This window comes from Leuciscus leuciscus, assembly GCF_965113295.1.
Source record: "Leuciscus leuciscus genome assembly, chromosome: 5".
Lineage (NCBI taxonomy): Eukaryota > Metazoa > Chordata > Actinopteri > Cypriniformes > Leuciscidae > Leuciscus > Leuciscus leuciscus.
In genome coordinates, this window is record NC_138729.1 from 32,720,588 (window position 1) to 32,741,296 (window position 20,709).

General features: G+C 37.6%; 2 protein-coding genes across 6 annotated transcripts in view; both read right to left on the reverse strand.

Moving 5' to 3' along the window:
* Positions 1 to 14,505, reverse strand: part of scai (suppressor of cancer cell invasion) — a 36,857-nt gene extending 22,352 nt beyond the window's left edge. For 3 of the 5 annotated variants that reach the window (XR_014206084.1, XM_082169953.1, XM_082169951.1), the window contains exons 1-2: positions 14,133 to 14,505; positions 2,420 to 2,534 (exon numbers count right to left, since the gene is read on the reverse strand). Coding sequence is in view for 4 of the 5 variants with exons in the window: in XM_082169953.1 (XP_082026079.1) it covers positions 2,420 to 2,526 (107 nt within the window). In the remaining variant the exon portion in view is untranslated. The other 2 variants (XM_082169952.1, XM_082169954.1) reach the window with 2 other exon arrangements.
* Positions 14,506 to 14,649: 144 nt separating this feature from the next.
* ppp6c (protein phosphatase 6, catalytic subunit) lies at positions 14,650 to 20,653 on the reverse strand. The gene is made up of 7 exons (XM_082169955.1): positions 20,513 to 20,653; positions 19,744 to 19,839; positions 19,356 to 19,421; positions 19,095 to 19,236; positions 18,909 to 18,988; positions 16,054 to 16,263; positions 14,650 to 15,563 (listed from the first exon to the last, which is right to left on the reverse strand). Exons 1-7 carry the CDS (start codon positions 20,642 to 20,644, stop codon positions 15,315 to 15,317), a joined length of 975 nt encoding a protein of 324 aa, XP_082026081.1. The 5' UTR covers positions 20,645 to 20,653; the 3' UTR covers positions 14,650 to 15,314.
* Between the last annotated feature and the right edge of the window lie 56 nt (positions 20,654 to 20,709).

Below are 20,709 nucleotides of genomic sequence, written 5' to 3' on the forward strand. Positions count from 1 at the left end.
TGGCCGGTGCCTGACTCCAGAAAGAGTTTACAACAGTTCCTGGGTTTCGCCAATTTCTACAAGCGATTCAATAGGAACTTAGGTCAGGTGGCAGCCCCTCTGACTGCCTTGACCTCCACCAAGGCTAAATGTGTCTGGACTGTGGCGGCTCAGAGTCCTTTTGATGAAATCAAATGCAGGTTTATTTCTGCTTCAATCCTTGTTACACCTGACTCCGCTTGGCAGTTTGTGGTGGAGGTTGATGGTAGGTGTTGGAGCAGTTCTCTCTAAAATATCCCCTCAAGATAATAAGTTACATCCGTCCGCTTATTTCTCACACCGTTTGTCTCCCACAGAGCGAAATTATGACATCGTCAATCGAGAGCTGCTGGTGATACAGCTGTCTGGTTGGAGGGGATGGCCATTCATTTCATGGTGTGGAACGACCACAGGAACTTGGAGTACATTCATTCGGCTAAATGTCTGAATGCCAGGCAGGCTCATTGGGCATTGATTTTTGGGCCCTTCGACTTTGTGTTATCTTACAGACCGGGCTCCAATAATGTTAAGCCTGATGCATTGTTGCAGTGCTTCGCTACCTTGGTTGACATGCCTCCTCCTGACATCACTTTGCCTCAGGGCCGTAGTGGGGGCAGTCACTTGGGTAATCAAAGCTCACATCAAACGAGCTCAGGCTAGAGTCAAAGTGCCCCAGGGATGCCTGGCGGGTCTGCTATTTGTTCCTTTTTTGGTCCACGCCGCCATTCTCCAGTAGGGTCATTCTATGCCACCCAGGAGTGAGGAGCTCGCTAGCTGCCATTCGCCAGCGGTTTTGGAGGCCCGCCTTGGCAGAGGACATCCGGCGGTTTGTGGGTGCTTGCTTAGTCTGTGCTCAAAATAAATCCTCCAATCCACCATCCGCTGGTCTGTTACAACTTCTCACAACAACCCATGAGGTTGTGAAATTTGGTGATGATCCAGTGCATTTTCCAGCTTGATGGAGCACCATGTCACAAGGCAAGAGTGATAATGAAGTGGCTTGGAGATCATTACATTGAAATTTTGGATTTCCGGCAAATCCCCAGATCGTAATTACGCAGATAACCTGTGGTCCATCCTCAAAAGGCAAAGTGGACTAGCACAAATTGTGATAAACTCCAAGCACTAATAAGGCAAGAATGGATCACCTTTCATCAGGATTTGGACCAGAAGCTAATATCCAGCATGCCCGATGAATTGCAGAGTAAATATCGACTCTTTGCATATATTGAATGTTTTTGCCAATAAAAGCCTTTAAAATGTATGAAATGCTTATCATTGCTTTCCAGTATACCATAGAAACGTGAAAAAATAATTACAAATACTAAAGCAGCAAACTTGAAACACTGTACTCATGTTGAAAGTCTGTGAGGTTAAAAAAACACGTATAAAAAAATAAAATAAACATCATCTTTGCATTCCACATTAGAAATAAAGTAAGTTAGACTTTAATTTAAGGTGCCATTGTTACAGTGTAATTATTCAAATTAATTAACAACATGCACTAACTATAGGGTTAGGGTAGGATTAGGGTTGGATTGAGGGTTAGTTGCAATTATGCATAATTTATTGTCTTCTAACAGTGGAGTTCCCATCAGTTTTGTGGTCTGAGTATAACCCAAGCGATGTGCTCAATATTGTCATAAATTTAAAAATCATTTGAAGCTGCTGTCGGTTAATTAAGATTTGGCCATCTCGACTAGACTTGGTTATTAAATAACGTTGTCTCAACTGTAATAAGACATTCCAGTGGTATGTAAGTCACTATATTTGATACTTACATTAGTCAGTGTCACTATATGGTTAAAGGCGTGATTCACGGCTATTGTGAGAATAGAAAATGAGCATTACTTCAGTATTCCATTAACTCTTAAACTGTAGTACAAACAGATTAACAGAGCAATAGGTCATACTCAAAAACTGGCAAATAAATGAACAAACAGACAAACAAAAGAACAAATAAAAAAAGAACAAGAAAAAGAAATTAATTGAACAGAAGGATGAAAACAACAGAAAAAAAAATGAACAATGCTTGAGCAAAAGAATAAACAAAAGCAAGAACACAAACAAATTAAAGGAATAAAAACAGAACGAACAACAAATGAGAAGGAAAAAGAAGGAAAAGGACAAATTTAAACAAAAACAAGACAAACAACAAACAAACAAACAATTAAATCAAAAGATAGAAAAAGCGAAAGAAAGAAAGAAAGAAAGAAAGAAAGAAAGAAAGAAAGAAAGAAAGAAAGAAAGAAAGAAAGAAAGAAAGAAAGAAAGAAAGAAAGATTGCGCTGAAAGTAAGTTTAAATAAGGTCACTGCATGATTTGACCCAGACAGCAATCTGGAAGGCAAACAAAACCACAAATAAACAGCAAAATGTTCAGACACAGAGAAGAGACTGACCTTAAGCCATTGAAAAGCTGTTTGGACTTGTCCAGGAGATAGCAGAAGTCAGTGACAGTTTTCCTCTCACAGAGAGGGATGTCATCCTCTGCCCCCACCCCTGTCATGGCAGCTGCTGTAAACAAAACAAACAAAACAAAATAGTGAATTCAAAACAGACTGTCGGCAGAGTTATGCAAAATCGAGTCGTTAGTGCAAGCACGTCGTTCAAGCAGCCATCAGTGGTGAGGGAAGTTTTATGAATCACAGTTAAACGAGCACCACAGAACTCTGAACTGACATACTGTGGGTATAAGGATCTGCATCTGTGACGTGGGCAGATGTTGAATCAGCTTTGACAAAAACTGACTAATTCCACCTCCAAACCAACTGATACGCTCTGACGAATTAGCATTTTAGTTGGAACAAAAGTTTCACAGAGGAAATTAAAATAATCCATATATCTATGAACTTCATGGAGATGAATAAAACAAGATACATTAGGCTAGAAGTAATTTTTTATTTTTTAAACATGAAACTGTACGTTTATCTGCTCCAAGAACAGAGTCATTATTACATCGCTAGTGAGAAATGCCATGCCATGTAGCTTTTAAGTTGTTAAACTATTTTACTAATAAAATCATCAGAGCTGCGCTGACAACACGTTTCTGTACGAGTGTGTCTGTATTTGTTACTGTACTTGTGTGCGTTTGAGCGGGAGAAAGAGAGTATGTGCTTTGCTTTCCATATAATAAAACGTAATTTTGTGGCAAAAAACATTGAAATAATTTGTCGTTTTTACCCTGTTGTTTACTAGCCTATATCTATTTGCTTGGTCAGTGTCATTGTGGGTTTTGGTTCTTCTGCTGTTGCAATCTGTAAAGACCTTTGAAATAACTGAAATCATTTGGCGAAGCGATATGGAACTGTAATGCGGTCAAGACCTGCCTGGAACTACTTTAGCCGTGCGTTTCCCTGAAAATGATTATACACCTTAGAACATTTGTCAACCAATCAGATTCAAATACAATCTGTGCCTTTCAACGTGACCACCAACCCAATGAGGTGTTATAGCACATTTTTGCGCATGTGAAAAGGATGATGTTTTGTGTGGATATTGGAACACGGGTGAAGTACAAATCCTAGTTTACATAATAGATAATGGTTTTGAATCCAAATACATTGCGAATATGGAAACCGTTTGGATTCTGTTTCCATTTCGCTTTAAATTAATTTGATCTGGCTTGACGTTTATATAGCTACTTATATTTTTCATTCTTGTTCTGTGCTGAATACCGTTAAATTGAAAGGATTTGTTGTTGAGTGAGGGGAATTAAAATAGCCTATAGCCTATTTTTTATAAATGTTTATGTTTGTAAAACATTTTGCTTTATTTACCATTATTTCTGAATGTAATAATAAAATGTTGACTAAAGGCCTGTTCACACCAAGGACGATAACTATAAAGATAATGATAAATATAGTTCTAAAAATCGTTCACTGACACAGCTATAATGATAACGGCACAGAGAAATTATATCGTTGGAATCACTTTCAGAATGATTTTATCCAGCTGATGAACGATAAGAACACTGACAGCTAATCCATACTGCTGTAACGAGTTTGAGCATTTAAAGCGGCAGACAAGAACGCGCTTAGAATAAACAGAACGATATCGTGAACGGGCCTTTAAACATGACTTATCTGTTTTTTTTCTCTCTCAAAAATGCAACATTTTATTTGTGTAGCATATTTAACCATGCAACATTCAAAAATATTTTGAAAATGTACTTAAATCGGTCAAATTTCTTACCGTCGGTTAACGGTTAACCAGTTAATTGAGCATTCCTAGTCGTGGAGATGCTGTATTTTTTTGCTGTGGGGGCAAAAAAATTGTATGGACACCAATACTGTCGCCATAGTTACTGTTTTCAGCTGTTCATAAAGCCTCAGGAGCTGAAAACCCGATGATGGTGAGGAACGTTAAAGTTTTGACACGCTTTAAGCGATTGAACAATTGACTGGACTTATTGACCAATCATGAGAGTATACAGGAATTTTCAGAAAGGCGGGCTTTAAAGAGACAGGAACTAAAACAGAGTGTTTCAGGCAGAGGGTAAAAAGACGTGCTGCAGCAATTAGACCGGTTTCACAGACAGGGCTTAAGTCTTTAGTCCCAGACTAAAATGAATGTTTGAACTGTCTTAACTCAAAGTAACTTGCACTGACATGTCCACAAAAAACATGTCAGCGCCATTGTTTGTTTCAAGATGCACACAAGTAAAGGTTTTTTTTTCGAAGGCACGTTTTAAAAAAAAAAAGACTTAAAATGTCCTAATTTAACTCAAGCGTAATCCTGGCTTAATCTAATATCTGTCTGTGAAACCAGGCCAATATCATGTAAATGTATTTTAGCAGACCTCAAAAACAAAATTATGTACGCACAAATAAACATAATATGGGCACTTTATGATTTTATTTGCAGGAAGAGCCCATATTAGTAATTTAATAACACTGTTAAATGTATTCTTATAATGACAGTATATCCATTTTTCATACTGTACATTTTAGCGATGTGATGCCTAAATTCACTGAATTCCTAAATGATTTGAAGACCAGGAACGTATGGGAAGTAAGGTATTTATTTATTTATTTGTATGCTACTTTTAATCATTCATTTAATTTACTTACCACGATAAATAAATAAACCACAAAAGGACAGCAGAGGTTTAGGTCATGCCAAATGCCTGCTACATATGCCATCCCCCACTGATCTTTCTGGCTGAATAATGGGATATCTCAATGGCCTTTCCTGTTCAGAAACAAGTTCAAAGCTTTAATGGCCTATAAAGACAGCACATAGTCTACTCTGTGCAGTTGGAAAAAGGTCGGCTCTTAACCGAGGGCCAATTAATCTGCATGTTTTCACATAAAACAGTGAGAAAAAGAATAATTCCTATGCTATATAAATGCAAAAAAAAACACATTTCAATTTACATATTTATTAAAGTAACACTATGTAACTTTTCAACCTTCATAATATATTTCCAAGATCCTTGTGATGGTACATCGACTTACAATAGGTTGAATGACACGTCTGCCATAGCCTGACAGGGTCTGTATCGCTTTTACTGGCACTATGTAACTTCGGGGTTCGGGTAGTAACCAGAGCACAAAAAGTGTTATATGCTATTATGTTATATCCAGATATGACGACGCGCTGGAGCACGCATCACCGCAGATGAGCAACTGCATCAAGCCAACGTGCAAACTAACAAATCAAAGTGAAAGTAAGTCGCAGACGCTTATCACACAATCTTCATCATTAAAAGTAAAGAAACGAAATGATCTTACCAGGGCTGTTACTGCTCTCTCTTATTGTGGTCTTTGATTTAGAAATTTTAGCTGATGATCTATAAAATGCAGCTCATGTCTGTTGCTTTCGGTGACGTGCACTCCATTAAATCTGCATATAGCGCGAGAATTGAAGATCGAATTTAAATCCGTTTCGCAAAAATACATTTATGTGACCAGGTGTAAATGGAATCGTTTTGATAAATCAGATAGCTATGCCTCACGAATTAGTTTGCCAGCTGAACTCAGGTGTTGTGAGGTGTATTTATCACGTAGTCCTGAGGGATATCAGACGACGCTGTTGACGTTGATTCCTGCGATTATCATGAGAACAGCTTTCAATATCTCACATAATTATCAGGACATAAATACGCCTAACGTAGAGGTTGTATAGTGTAAACGAGCACAATTTGCAAACTATTAAGATAAATTGCAATAATCATGTCTAATGACATCATAACGGCCAATGTTATGAAATAATGCACGGTACATTTAACTTAATTGATGTTATCTGGCATTTTGTAATGTTTACATTCCAATAAAAACAACACAAATTAAATTATACAGTAGGCCTAGACTATAGACTATTTACTTGTGATTTAGCTGCAATCATGTAAAAACGTTATAATATAGGCTAATATATTTACGACAGTGCAAGTATTCCAGAGCGACTCTAGGGGTCGCTGTTTGACAAAAACACAATTTCTACTTAGTGTGGCTTTAAAGGGATAGTTCACCCAAAAATTTTAATTCTGTCATCATTTACCCACCCTCAAGTTGTTACAAACCTGTATGAATTTCTTTCTTCTGCCGAACACAAAATAAGATATTTTGAATAATATGGGTACCAAACAATTGATGGCCCATCAACTGTTTGGTACCCATATTATTCAAAATATCTTATTTTGTGTTCGGCAGAACAAATACCATGGAATCAATGGGGCCCATGTCAACTGTTTGGCTACCAACATTCTTCAAAATATCTACAAGCCATACAGGTTTATAACAACTTTAGGATGGGTAAATGATGACAGAATTTTCATTTTTGGGTGAACTAACACTAAATATGTTTGTGAAAATGGCTTAGCTTGTGTGAGACTAGATGGTGTTAAACAAACAACACCACACATTTCACCTCTGTGGTGACAGGAGATAAAATCGTGTGGCATAGATGTGTCATAGGGAGGACATGTGCACCTCTTTCGGCAACACCGAGAGGAACCAGGCGTTGTGTGTGTATGTGTGTCTGAGGGCTGGATGGGGGGGGGGGAGCAAGGGACGTCAATGGCACAGAGGAAAGTAAGAAAGAGGGAGTGTGACAAATCCACGCCAAAGGCTGAATGTGCAGTGCTTACTGCTCGGATCAGATGTTAAATCGGACCAGAGTGGGGGAGAGGTCCACACAAGAGAATGAACGTTAATAAAAATCCATAATACACATTTAAAGCATGAATTTTAAGTGAGCTTTGTGAAATGACTAGAAGCTCAGATGAGGTCCATTTATAACTGTTAAGATACTCAAATTGCCTTGACTCAATGTAGTCAACAATTCAAAATCACTGATGTTTTTGAATAAAGCATGTCTATATGCATGGAAAGCTCTAACTCCATCACATCCGTGAGAATATATGGAAAATTGGTATGTTGAAGGCCTGTTTTTACCAATAAGAGTAACTAATGTATGATGTATTATGCTGACATTGGAAGCCACTGCAGGGAAAAACATAATTTATTGCCTGAAACTGTGTACAATGTCAGCTTGTGTGTCTGCGTGTGTGCATGTGGTCAGGCCCAGTGGGTAGTAAGGCAAACATTCAGCTGTCAGTCTATGGTGGCCTGAATGGAAAAGACCTGGACATGTCCATCACCCCTGCTCAGCCTCCAGATGGCTCACCATGGTCTACTTATGGACTCTTTCTGCCCACCTTACAAGTGCTCTCAATAAATTCAGCGAATATTTGGGGGATATTTCCCCAAAAGAAGAATTTGTCACAATTAAAACAATTGATAATTGAAATATTATCACAGCAGCAACACCTCATTTATATAAGGTTGTGCATACTCTATTAAAACAATTTAAGAATAACACTGCAATAGAAAAGGTAGTTCAAATTTGTAAGGCATTCATGTTAAGATGCTGAATTTAGTTTAGTGTACAAATGGGGCTGACTCTACCCAATAAAGTCAAGGTTTAGCTGGTTACCAAATGTTACTCTGTTAGCTACTACTGTAACTACACCATCTGGCCCTAAAAAGCACCATGTTCATTCAAAATCAGTGATGCATTCTGACAAAACAATGTTTTTTTGTAGCCATTTTTTTTTTTTCATATATTGCTAATATTTTACTTTATTAGGTCAGATAACTTGCCCAAAATGCTCAAATTTCAAATGTACACACAGATGTTATCTTGTCTCTTCCCTGCATTATTCGCCCCATATGTGAATTACATCATGTCTAACATTTGAACATGCTTGTATTAAAGGAAGCACATTTAGCATTTCATAGTGGTTATTTGCAGCTATAGCTCTGCAAACCAAACAGAAATTTGTTCAATGGAAAAGCTGTCTATCATACACACTGTTTAACAAGAGGCTGCCATTCATTCAAGTATGCAGCGATTTTCAATTCAATTCATCCTCTTTTTCAGCATGAGAGATACTACAGTTGTCATGTGGCAGGAGGAAAACAAGAAAATACAGTAAAATACACTTTTATTCTGGTTTCATATTAAAATGTATAAACAAGTTCTCGTTTATGCCTTTAAAACTAATTTATGATCAATCATATCACTCTCTTGTTATTAGGCTATCTATTGGTGTGATTTTAAATTATAAAAATGTTTTGATAATAAGATTATTTATTTTAATATTATTACATTCATCTGTAATGACTGGAAATGAGTGTGTGATACGTTTCTTTAAGAAAAAGGGAAAAAAATTCAAACACTACCGTACAGTTTGGGGTCAGTATTTATTTTATTTTTTTAAAGAAATAAATACTCTTATTCAGCAAGGGCACATTAAATTTACATTTCAAATAAAAGCTGTTCTTTCGAACTTTTTATTTATCAAAGAATTTACACTCAAATATTAAGCAGCGCAACTGTTTTCAACATTGATAATAGGGCTGCACGATATTGGAAAAAACGTATATATTGCAAATTGCAATATGAAACCAATTTCATCAGATGATTTGAATATCTCTATTTGGAAAGAATTAATTATTTTAGTATGATTGGGGTGATTTTGTAGGAGAGTGCATCTGAGAGTGCATCTATCAAAATAAACAAATTACAAGCATAGATAAATACAACAGAACAAAGATACAAATGAACTAAACAGTGCTTTATGTTTTTCAGGTAAATCTAACTGTATTCAGGTACAGACATTGAATAATCAAATGTAAAATAACACTGCATCTTCACTGTATAGGTTAAATTAATACAGTTAATTAATAATATTTATCTTTATTAAAGCTACAAAAGTGTTTTTATCTTTCTCTTTTGTTGTTTGATTAGTGACAAAAAGCTGCAGGTATTTTAGGCTGCTGTCACTTTAAGACGAATCCACGGACCCAATATAATCATGATAACCGACTTTGTTTACGAGGATACTCGCTGAGACAGGCATTTTTACTTAATTTTGCGAGCACGCGTCAGTTCAAGCTCAAAAGAAAGAGATCTGAACTATGTGACCACGTACTGTCTGCGTGGCTCTGTGTGTGTGTGCACCAAGTGTGCCGCACAAAGGCTGAAAAGTGAAGCCAAATCGTCTCTTTTGGGGGATTTTCAAGAGGAGATTGGAGCTTCAACTTTAATTTCTACATGTCCATAACTGTTTATTTCACACAGTAAACTTTGTACTAACTGTTTCAGCGTGAGTGAGGGCGGGACCTTGATATCGCGGCTTTACTCTCTGCTCACTACCGCGCAAGACTCGGGTCCCACGTTCACTACTGCGCAGAAGCAGGTCCCAAATCTGCGCAAGATGTCAGCGCTGAGCGCTATTAGGACTTTGGCGGCTTCACTTTTTACCAGTGGAAGAGAGTGAAGGGGCGTCGTCCATCTTTTTTTACAGTCTATGCCCGCAGGGACAGGCAACTCCGGTCCTGGAGGGCCGCTGTCCTGCAGAGTTTAGCTCCAACCCTAATTAAACACACCTGAACAAGGCAATCAATGTTTTCAGGATTACTAGATAGATACAGGCAGGTGAGTTTTTATCAGGGCTGAAGCTAAACTCTGCAGGACAGCGGCCCTCCAGGACTGGAGTTGCCTGTCCCTATGGTTTAAACTGACAGGACTTAAAACACATGCGAATGATAAACTTTCACTCTATGATGGTTAAACTTTGCAATTCATCCGCAAATCACATCATGCGTTACAAACCGGAAGCGATCAACTACGATCCCTTTACTTGACATCGCACATCCTGCGATGTGACTATTGTGGATCCACACATCGTGATATCAATACTAATACAACACATCGTACAGCCCTAATAAATGTTTCTTGAGAAGCAAATCAGCATATTATAATGATTTCTAAAGAATGGCTGCTGAAAAATTAAGTTTGCCATCAAAAGAATATATTACATTTCAAATAAATATAAAAATAGAAGACGGTTATTAAATTGTACTAATATTTCACAATATTACTGATTTACTGTGTATCTGACCAAATAAATGCAGCCTTGGTGAGAATATTAAAAGATTTAGAATTTTAGAATGGTGTTAAGTAACATCATTAGGAGGAGATACTTGAATGTTCACGTCAGTATTAAAAAAAAAAATCTAATAATCAGATACAATTTTGTCCAGTCTAAATAAAGCATTCTATTGATAAAATTACAATTAGTATTATCAGTGGATCTCTCTGGGGTTCATTATGACAATTTTGACCCACAAATCCAAATATCCATTTAACAAACGTATTTTAAAAGCTAAATTGGGTTTGTATACCTTCATCTTGGTCATTCATTTAACAACATGCAAACCGCAACTGGCACCTACTGAGAATAAGCAAGTATATTAAAATAACTGATCAATACGCAGATCAATATTGACACACATCTTGAAAGATTTCTATTTTCTGGTCGTAACAACTGGTAATTGAAATGACAAGGATGTACATATAGACACAGAGCTACAGGGTGGAATCAGCCATTAGTCTCAGACCAGAAGATGTGTGATCTAATGCTGAAACAAACGACCTGTCCACCAAGACCCTATAGATGCAGTCTAGGAATGAATGGAAGATGGGCTTTAGAGAACTGATGATCAGAGCATGTTGAAAGGAGGCATGAATAAGAGTGATCTCCTTGTCTCATGAAGAAAACGCATGCATGCTCTTTCTCTAAAGCCAGAAGTGGTAAAAGGCTTCTGCACAAAGATGTGAGCTTGACCCACATATCCTCTCCTTCCATAAAAATGCATGAGCTATGCATCTGCAGCAAAAGAACTGCAGGATGAGGCAGTATGTGTATGTATGACCTGTATGAAGCCAACACGTGCAACTAAAAAAATCAATGCTAAATCAATAATATCTTATTATCACTTTTTGCAGTCACTGCTGCATCACCGAATACATTTTATAAGAAGTACTGAAAATGACTTTTATCATGTTATAGTAGGTCTACTTTCTACATTATTTATCAACTATTAAAAGACTAGCCTACATGGATAGAAAGTCCGATAAAAAACAAACAATACTACAAAAGTGAAAATGAAATTAAAACTGCAATCACTCACTAAGTTAAAGAAGTCACGCAAACACATATGCTGCTGACTAATGCATCTACCCTCTGCGCTAAAGCCTACATGACTGCTCATGTTAATGGGATATCGTCACTGTGAAACGTCAGGAGTGAAAATGAATGATGAATGCATGGTGGACAAGGTGGCTAAAGAGCCCAAGACTCTCTAATGGTATTCAGATCCACAAAGGAATGAGGTAAGAAGTAGAGGAAAATGGGACAGGCGCATATATAACTCACAAACAGGGAGCTATAGCCTAATTATGAAATAGCTTGCAATCTTGAAAGTTATTACTAAGCTATGCAACAGTAATATCCAGTACACAAATTTGATTTGCTGACCAAATTGGTGTTTCCTCTCGAACGCCATGATCACTCAGAGCTGGGTTTCTCTCACTACTTGTGTGAGGAGAGCGGGAAATGGAAACCCACGGAACATTTTGAGCATGGGAGGGAAAATCATTCCGCTCCTCACATATGCGGTTCCAGATCAGCTTTTATCATGTGCATTGTTTTGTGACACAGAAAGCTTAAAGTTTTGGATCTATCTTCACTAAGAACAAAAAAAAAATACACAAATTGGGCAGCAGACTGGTGGTTGGTAGACATGTGGTTCACCACAAGGCTAGTAATGTGCACTAACAAAGCAAATGGGTCCATTTTGATTCCACACAGATTTTAAGAAATATCGCGCTCACAATTCTGCTGTTGTAACTTGTACTGAATATCAGGATGACCTGTGGTTCTTGAAACACAGCCGTGATATTAACTGTTGAAGTCGACATGAAATGGAAGTTTCAATTGTCTTTTTATCCCTATTGTGATGTATATCTAAGTGAAACGGCTTCTAGGACAAAAAAAAAAAAAAAAAAAAGTAGGGTGGAACTTGTCCATACCCCATAGGGAATTTATTGGACCATTGGATGGTTGTAGTTTGCTATTGCTGTGATCTCATGTGATTGACAGGTTGTCTTGCCCTCTCACTCCTAAACACATCATGAGAGAAAAGAAGAGATATCACTACAAGAAGGAGGGGAAGTTATTTTGAATCAAGATTATGAGTGTACATGAATTTAATAATAATATTAATAATAATAATAATAATAGTAATGGTGTGCAGAGATAAATAATAAATACTGCAAAATTCTATTAAAAACAAGAATTGCTCATTGATTTCATGGTGACTAAAGGTGGACAAAAAAAAAAAAAAGGGTTTATAATGGATTTGAAACGAAATTATTCTTTTAAGGTAAACTACACCCATAATTGTCCATAACTAAATAGTAAAATACTTGCATACTAGTACCTATAGTAACAGAAGAAGAATTCTCGTCCACGAGCTCATTCTTCCATAACAAGCCAGTCTGTATGACGTCATTTCAGCTAAGCAACCTGGCGGCTCTTTCACAGATGATGTGTGATAGAGCTGATGCTAAGAAAACATGCTTGTCTGCAACAAATCTGCCTTTTTATACAGATATAAATGGACTGGATCGGTTCCAGTCAAATGGTCACTTATTCTCGCATAATTATCATAGGACCTCATTTAAAGTGCAATGCATATTTATGACACAGCCCTAATAAGCTCGATGCAATAATACACAATTCGCGCTTGCTCGTACAGTCATATTATGCACGCACGGCCGATGCAGCCTGAACGTGAACAATAAACTGAGCAGACAGCGAGCGCTCTGCAAAAATCAAACCAGTGCTGTTGCAGGACAGAATGAACCCGGGCTGCACATACTGTAATTCTTGCGACAGCCAATGGTTTTTCAACCGTGTTCATTCAATAATAATACAGAGATGCTTATTGGCTCGTGTTCCATTCACAATATCACTCCCAACTTGAATACCTGGGTGGTCTAAACGGAACAATAGACAAAGGGTGAGAATCACAACTAAACGTGAAGCGTTTGGCAGCGTGCATCTCTGCGTAACAGTTCATTGACCAGGAACGCGGACTGACTGACTGATCACTGTTGTTTTACATCAATTACCAGTGTGAAGAACAACAACGGTCATTTCTGTGACACTTCACACCATCAAGCATATCTAAATGCATTTACTCAAGAGGACAAAGCCTGTCTAATCTATAATGACTTACCTCTCGCGCGACGGCTGTCTCTCTTAGATCGGAATGCGGTAATACACGACAACTCTGTGTGACTCTGTCAAAGACGAAACTGTATGTTGGATCGTGTAATGGCAGAGCTGTGTTAACATGATTTGTGAACGCTCGAGGAGCAGCGGCGTTTTTGTCCTCAAAATGACCATCAGAGTTGACAAAACTGTGGCTTTAGCAGATGCTGTGACTGCGGTTTCCTGGCAACCTAAATTATGTTGCGCTGATGACTGAATGGAGTTGACGTGCTGTTATTGGTGGTTTTTAATATATATGAACACACATGTATGGGGATGATATACGTATAGCTTTTCTATAAATATACTGGACTTTGACGGAAAGCTACGGCATAAAATTCATATTTTAGTGATTGTGTCTAAGTGACTGGCGCTTGACTATCGTAGTCCTCCAAGACGTGTTAACTTCAGCCGTGTTTGTCTTTTACCTAACGCATAAACCGCCGAGCAATATCTGTCAAAAAGTCATTGATTTGAGAGCAAACCTGAGCACTGGTGTAGTTTAGATCAGCTATCTTCCGTTTCGGCTCCTCAAGAGCGGCGTCTCCAGGTAGCGCGCGCCAGTGAATCTCGCCCCGACACAAATCTAGACATCCAGTGCGGTGGCGCACCGTCGTTTACATCCAGCTCATTCAAATCACCCTCCCAGGGAAGAGCAGGGAGTATCTGCCATTCGGCATCTACTGCAGTCGACGGTTCAGTCTGGCCAGTTGAATCTTCATTGACTATGTTGTGGCAACCCGCTCAAAGTAACATGCTTGTCAATTCCCCACCGGTCTGTTAGTGACGTCCAATACATTCCATTGGTTGGCTGTGTTGTCAATCAGGCTACTACTTACACATAGAGGCGGGGCTAACGTAACACTGGCCTCTATGGTACTGCCCGTTTGATTTAAAAGGGACGTGTGCCGCCCAACGGTGTCGTACAAAAGTGCTTTTCAATTTGTCTTGAATGCAAGACATTTTCATGCTTCCATTGATTAGTAGACCACACCAGAAATGTAACTTAACAATAAAGGGGTTTATTTTCAATATTTAATTGGCAAATGGGCAGCTGTTTTCTACAATAATAAAATACAACAAATCTGAGAAAAAGATGATTAAATCAAAGCAATTATATTAATGTACAAAATAATCACAACCTTATTTGTCCTGTTGTCTGGTCACCGCCTCAACCTTTTTCTACACTTGAAAGCTACGAAAAAGAACAGTGTCTTTGTCTTGGAGAAATTAGGAGCAGACTTGTTCAGCACAGTTGTTTCAGTGACTTTCCAATCTGTCCTCTTAAAAAACAAAACAAAACATTTTGTTCTGACCAGGTGAGTTGTTACACCATAAACTTTTGTCATTAAATGGTCAATGGCTGTTAGTTAGGTCTATATTTAAAGCCCTGTAAGAGTGGCTTTGAGAATAGAATGAGGATGTCCACTTAATTACGGTCACACACTCACATTAAGAAGAATATACTGACCAAGTAATGACCAACTTCAACAGTCAACAGGGTTCATAATCCTGACCATAGTTTACTGTTGTTATTTTTGGAGAGCACTTCAATCTTTACAAAAATATTTGTTTAAAAAAAAATGCAACAGAAATTAAAGACAATAAAAGAGTGCTTGACAGAGCAATGAAAAGGACAGGTCTGGACCCAGGCGACAATGAAAACCTCAGAGGAAGTAGGGTGTTGTCGTTCGCGGTGGTATGACCCTTTCCGAGTCAGGAACGGCCCGGAACAACTTGGGCTCCCGTGTGTTCACGTCTTTGAAGACCATGATGGAGGCTATGTTACCACAGCGGTAGCAGTAGTTTGGGGCCGACCAGACGGTTACCAGCTTCTCGTCAAACATGAATTTGTAGCCCTCATGAACCAACTGATGTGCACGGCAAATCAGCTTCAAGTTGTTGATGTGAACAAACTTGAATGGAAAGAGAAAAACAATTCAGGTTCTGCAAAAACAGGTACATTTACTGAAATTTTTTTTCTTCTTTTACTAGCATGTCAGACATTTGAAACAGCCAATTAATTTAATTTAATTATATTTTAGTTAACTGCTAATTTAACTGTCAAATTAATATTTAGCTCACAGCATATTTCATAAAAATTCAGATCCAAGAAAATCCAGAGGCTACCAAACTGAACACAGTTACTAGTTTTTGCTTTACTGTGAGATATTTTTGTGAAACTTCACTGCACTAGTAAAGTATATGGAAATGCCAACAACTACATCTCCATTTCATAACTCACAGTGAGTGAGAGCCACGAAACTGAGCAATTTCTTAAAATACTAATTTGCATATTTCAACCTGTAATTGCAGAAAAACGTCTCATGCTGGTGTTTTGTATACACATAGGGATGAGTGTTAAAAGAACTAAAAACAGACAGTGTATTTAGAGAATGCTCTTACCTCATTGGTAACCTTAGCACCAAACAGCCAGCCAGCACCCCTTGGGCTGATAGCCCAGGTGTCTACGTCCTCTGGATCGGACCAGACAAGATCACAAAATGCTCCCTTGTGAGGGATTTCCTGATTGCGTTCAATGGTGCGTATCTGGTCCAAAGTTTTGATGTCAGGTGAAAGGCCACCATGTACACAAAGGATTTGCTCATCTATCAACTGTGGGAGAAATCAAAACATCACAATAAGTACAGCAGAAGGAAAATGCATGTTAAACAGTTATAAAGTGCAAAATAGCATTTTCAATCAAAGAGTTATTTTATTTTAAGGCATTACATATATTGTAAACATATCTCAAGTAAACAGTTTATGTAAAATTTGAGTACTAGCTACACTATTATACATTATAGACATAATGGGTCAAATGGTCAAAACAATTCCAATATTATATCAAACTAAAAATAAACTGAATCAGAATTCATTAGGCTATATGATGCACTTGTAGTATCATTCATTACTGTGTGGAAGCATTAGGACACATAAATGAATATGCTACACATGAGATCTATTTTTGTAAATTGACTACTATTACCAACCAACAAAAGATCAAATTATATTCATATATATTATATTTGGTGATCTGGTTTTTCAAAATTTCACAGATAATGTATAAAGCACTTCCCAAATGTATTCAGAGGCTGTTTGAAATGAGTGTCAGCATAAACTTAGGAAAACACATTTATAAAAAATAAGGACACAGACAAATATATTTGTAAAATAGGTGTGACAAGGAATTAAGAATGTGTAGTTCCCTTTGCAATTTAAATAATGTTTCAAAAAATTTGATAAATGTATAACAAAAAATGTATATGAAATACTTTTTAAAAAAAGAAAAAAAAGGGACTACTTGCACAACTACTTCCGCATTTTACTTATTACAACTCTGGTTTCCCGTAACAGCGTTCAGCGCACCTATATACATTATTATTACTACGTTTTATGGCTGTCATTTGATTAAAAAAAACAATGAATCATGTTTTCTGTGTTAATATGAATTGTCATTTGATTAAAAAAAACAATGAATCATGTTTTCTGTGTTAATATGAATTATCTTGAACCTGCTGAAGTGTTCCTATAAATATATTTTCTTTCCAACTGTGTATTCTGAATAATTAATAAAACAAATTCCCCCACTAGCATGCAGCAATCCAGTGCTTGTCTTCTCATTAACAGTGTTTTCTCTTACTGATCATATTTCATACCTGTTGAGTTTACAGCTTTAAATGAATTTGACTGATAAATAGGATTGCTTGTGTGTGCTGGAGCTCTTATTCCAGTCTTTTAAAATATTTGAAATGAATGAGCGGTACGTGCCGTAAATAAATTTAACGATGTTAAATATTTAATTAATCTTAATCAGTAACAGATAGCATAGAGGAGAATGACAGTGAACTACACTGATTAAGAATTTTGGGCATAAACGTAAACACAGTAAAAATGATTGCCGATGAGAAATGACACAAAATAGTGATTAAAATATTTGTATTCATCAGGTCTCACACACACTTCAGCATCACGGTCAATAGTTTATGCTGGGGCCACACCAAAAGATATTTAAAATCTTATAAGATTTTCAAAATGTGAGAGACCACAAATATGAGGACAAAAAATCCTAGATTTAAGAGTGGCTCATATAGTGTGTGGTTTGCCGTGATGTGAAGACAACACAAAACACAAACAGATTTTCAGTCCCGACTGTGAACACGGGAAATCTCGCAAAATCTCTTGAGACTTCAGAATAAACATGGCGGACTACAGACAGGAAGAAATTGCTATGAAATGATCAACTCTATTGTGGTATGATTTACAGGGCACGTTGTATAAACATTCGATCTTTTGCCAAAAATCGACAAGCTGATCCTACATCTCTGATGCACATATCCATTTCACTCTGTGCTGTGCCATGACTGCAGTTATTATGCTTCAGTCTTCTGTAAGCTCGCTTTCTGATTGGGTATCATTTCTTTCCCCCTGACAATCAACAGAGTACATGTGCGTTTGTCCTCGGGGTTCCCCGCACACATCAGGATTTCTGATCCTAAATATTCATCATGTTGTCAACAATATTCGCAATCAGGGCGGCTCCGATGTTCTTCCGAGCAGGTTCGGTCACTAGTCTTAACACACCTCAGGAAAATCTGATAAGATAATCTGTAGAACCATCAAGATAATCGGGACTTCACTTAGGATTGTCGGAAGGGGAGAAAGCGGCCCGAATATCTTGTGGCGGGGCCCCAGCATTAGACGAGCACTGACACCCTGTAGTGAAATAATCGCGCATGTTTAACAGCTTCTGCTTTCTAAGATCAGCCTGGGTTGGATTAAAACTTCATGTTCCAGTGAGTTTGGAAAATTCTTTACACAGTAATCATAAGAATATCTCTTCTCCTGTCTCTGAAAATGTCCAGATTTTTTAATCTTGCGGACACTCATTTCAGGTGCTGTTTAGTCAACTAGATGACTACAGCACATTGAAAATATACATGACTGGAAATAAATGAGTTGTACCATTTCAAAATGGAAGTGTCACGAAGCTCAGTGCAAGTAGTCGATTGTATTAATGAAAGGTGCAATTTTAAAGAAATTGTCTTGAGTAACCGTTTTGTTTTCATTTGTTTTTGATGCTTATTTTTAAAAAAGTGGGTAAAATAAGCTAAGGGTTATTTAGTAAAAAATTTATTCAGTTTCTCCATAGGGAAATTGATTTTGAACAATAACTTATAAACCTTTAAAGACTGAACTACTGTGTTATAACTCTTTAACAAAGTCTGAAATTGTATATGTAAAATCTTGACAACACTTACGGCAGCAACTGTCAGCATGTCAAATACTTTAGTGCAGTATCGCCAGGCATTAGCATTTCCATATTTAGTTTGGCACTCATCTATAGACAGAAAGAAAGGAAATGAAAACCTAAAATGAATGTACAACAAAATCTCAATACAATAAGTTCATCATGATAGGCATGCATTTGATTTCTGTAGTCTCACCATAAAAGCCATACACTTGTGTGATCTGCCTGCTCTCGTGATTGCCACGCAACAGTGTGATGCGGTCAGGCCACTTTGCTTTAAGTGCTAGCAAATATGTGAATGTTTCTAAGCTGTAATATCCTCGGTCAACAAAGTCTCCCTAGAGGAAAGAGAACATACCGTTATCTCTTCAATAAATGCTTTGGGGAAAGTTTCCAGTGAGTCACCAAATATGAACTATATACAATATGCATCACATCATCTTTAGAGATACAATACCATGAAAATGTAGTTTGTGTCTGGTACTTGGCCCCCAGTTCTGAAGAGTTCACATAGGTCATAAAACTAGGGAGGGAACAAAGAAAAGGTTTAGTTCAGGGATGCCCAATCCTGTTTCCAGAAATCTACCTTCCTGCAAAATTCAGCTCCAAACCTGAACACACACAACTGAAGCAGCCAATTAAGATCATCAGGATTACTTGATAATTACAGACAGGTGTGTTTTATCAAGATTGGATGTGAACTCTATAGGTATGTAATCTCCAGAAACAGGATTGAGCACCTCTGGTTTATGCCAATATGCAGCATGTTGTTATGGCAAAAAAAAGAACATCATTACAAGATCTGCAACTAACAACAGAGATGCATTAATAGGGCATTCTCGCACCTGTCCATGAATGTCCCCGCATACAGTGACTGGAGTGGATACTGGCTGTACATTTGATTCTTCAAGCAGCAGGTCACATACATAGTCACACAATCTCTGTCAAAGCAATAGAAGACAGCAGGTTTGAACAAGCTTGAAAAATGGATGGTATCACATATGATGACAGCAGAAGCAGAATTACTGCATCCAAGGTCACGTTTATTCATAAGGAGGTCAAAACGGAGCCTTTTCAGGTCGCATTTTTTCAAAATGGCACATAAGTGGCTTGGGTGATACTGTTATGGACCGCATTGCTGCATTAACGATTAATTCAGAAGCCTAATTGTACGTACAAGTACTCTATTTTAAGATAAGGGAGTGGAGAACGGTTCAGGCAAGGATGAAAACTGCTAATAAAGACGCAAACATCATGAAGTAAAATTAACTAAGAGATAGATGGGCGTTTCAATTTAGTTCGCTTGATAGCAACAACATAAGTTAGCCACCCTAGGTGTTCACAAGAAATAATCGGTTACACAACTTTATACAGTTAATGACTAACTGCTTTTTTGGGCCGCATAACCTGTTATTTCTGATCATATGTATTAAGTAAATCCCGGAACACAGACTAACTGATTAACGTTAACGTTAGATCCATTCGCAACGACTGCATTGCACTGAACACACTATTTTACCGGCCTTTACCACGATCTACATGACTTTATAAATATACTAACAACTAATATATTTAACATTCTTATAAAAAGCTCAAATTACAGATGATAGTCACCTTTAAGTCGTTCTCTGGAAGATATTTGCACTGCCTCGCAATTTCAACATACTTATCCAGGTCCAGCGGCGCCATTTTAAGAACAACAGTCGATGCGATGGAAGAAGCGAAGAGGAAGTCTTTCCACGTCATAGAGGGAGGTAATGATTGACACGGAATCAGCCAATCAGTACTTCGATACGGTCCTGACTCCTGAG

Coding starts and splice junctions, on each gene's coding strand:
- ppp6c (XM_082169955.1), bottom strand. CDS start 20,644: ATGACGTGGAAAGACTTCCTCTTCGCTTCTTCCATCGCATCGACTGTT. Junction 19,422..19,743: donor GCGGGGACATTCATGGACAG/GTGCGAGAATGC, acceptor TTCCCTCCCTAG/TTTTATGACCTATGTGAACT. Junction 15,564..16,053: donor GTGCTAAGGTTACCAATGAG/GTAAGAGCATTC, acceptor TTTCCATTCAAG/TTTGTTCACATCAACAACTT.